This window comes from Scheffersomyces spartinae (assembly GCF_019049425.1).
Source record: "Scheffersomyces spartinae strain ARV_011 chromosome Unknown scaffold_79, whole genome shotgun sequence".
NCBI classification, from domain to species: domain Eukaryota; kingdom Fungi; phylum Ascomycota; class Pichiomycetes; order Serinales; family Debaryomycetaceae; genus Lizanozyma; species Lizanozyma spartinae.
The window spans coordinates 1-925 of NW_025065126.1; the positions used below are offsets into that span (position 1 = coordinate 1).

Consider the following 925-nt stretch of genomic DNA (forward strand, 5'->3'; position numbering starts at 1 on the left):
ACACCAGCGATGATTGCGAACCAAAACCCGAGGCAAAACTTGTGGAGAAAGAGGTCATGGAAGACCCTGTTGTGGATACAGTAGTCATACCAGAACCAGAACCTGAGCCGGAGGAACCAGAACCTGAACCAGAACCTGAGCCGGAGGAACCAGAACCTGAACCAGAACCTGAGCCAGAGCCAGAGCCAGATCCCGAGCCGGAACCAGAGCCGGAACCAGAGCCAGAGCCAGAGCCAGAACCAGAACCAGAACCAGAACCAGATCCAGATCCAGATCCAGATCCAAAACCAGAGCCAGAACCAGAACCAGAACCAGAGCCAGATCCCGAGCCGGAGGAACCAGATCCTGAGCCGGAGGAACCAGATCCTGAGCCGGAGGAACCAGATCCTGAGCCGGAGGAACCAGATCCAGATCCTGATCCAGAGCCAGAGCCAGATCCCAAGCCAGATCCTGATCCTGATCCTGATCCAGAGCCAGAGCCAGAGCCAGATCCTGAGCCAGAGCCAGAGCCAGAGCCAGAACCTGAGCCGGAACCAGAGCCGGAACCAGAGCCAGATCCTGATCCAGAGCCAGAGCCAGAGCCAGAGCCAGAGCCAGATCCTGAGCCAGAGCCAGATCCTGAGCCGGAGCCTGAGCCTGATCCTGTACTTGTATTATTGTTTGCATTTGTAGTCGTTGTTCCACCAGCTTCTCCATTGGTAGTTGACGAGGAAAGAGGGTGACAAACTTCCTTAGTACATACCACTGTTGCAGTTGTACCTCCGGTAACTGTTACCATAGTAGATACCTCCTCTGAAGAAAAACTGCTTGTAGTTCCAGTTGTTTTAGTAGCAGGTGAAGTGTTTGCACCTGAAGATTCATCTGCAAAAATGGTAGAAATCACTCCAGGTGCGACAACAACTTCAGTGTTTTCATACTCATTGTT

The 925-nt window shown here is 52.9% G+C and overlaps 1 protein-coding gene across 1 annotated transcript; it reads left to right on the forward strand.

Annotated features, from left to right (window-relative positions):
- Positions 1 to 56: 56 nt before the first annotated feature.
- On the forward strand, positions 57 to 722 carry KQ657_004773 (uncharacterized protein; the record flags this gene model as incomplete). The annotated part of the gene is made up of 1 exon (XM_043195439.1): positions 57 to 722. The coding sequence occupies one exon, from the start codon at positions 57 to 59 to the stop codon at positions 720 to 722; it is 666 nt and encodes a 221-aa protein (XP_043046799.1).
- Positions 723 to 925: the final 203 nt, after the last annotated feature.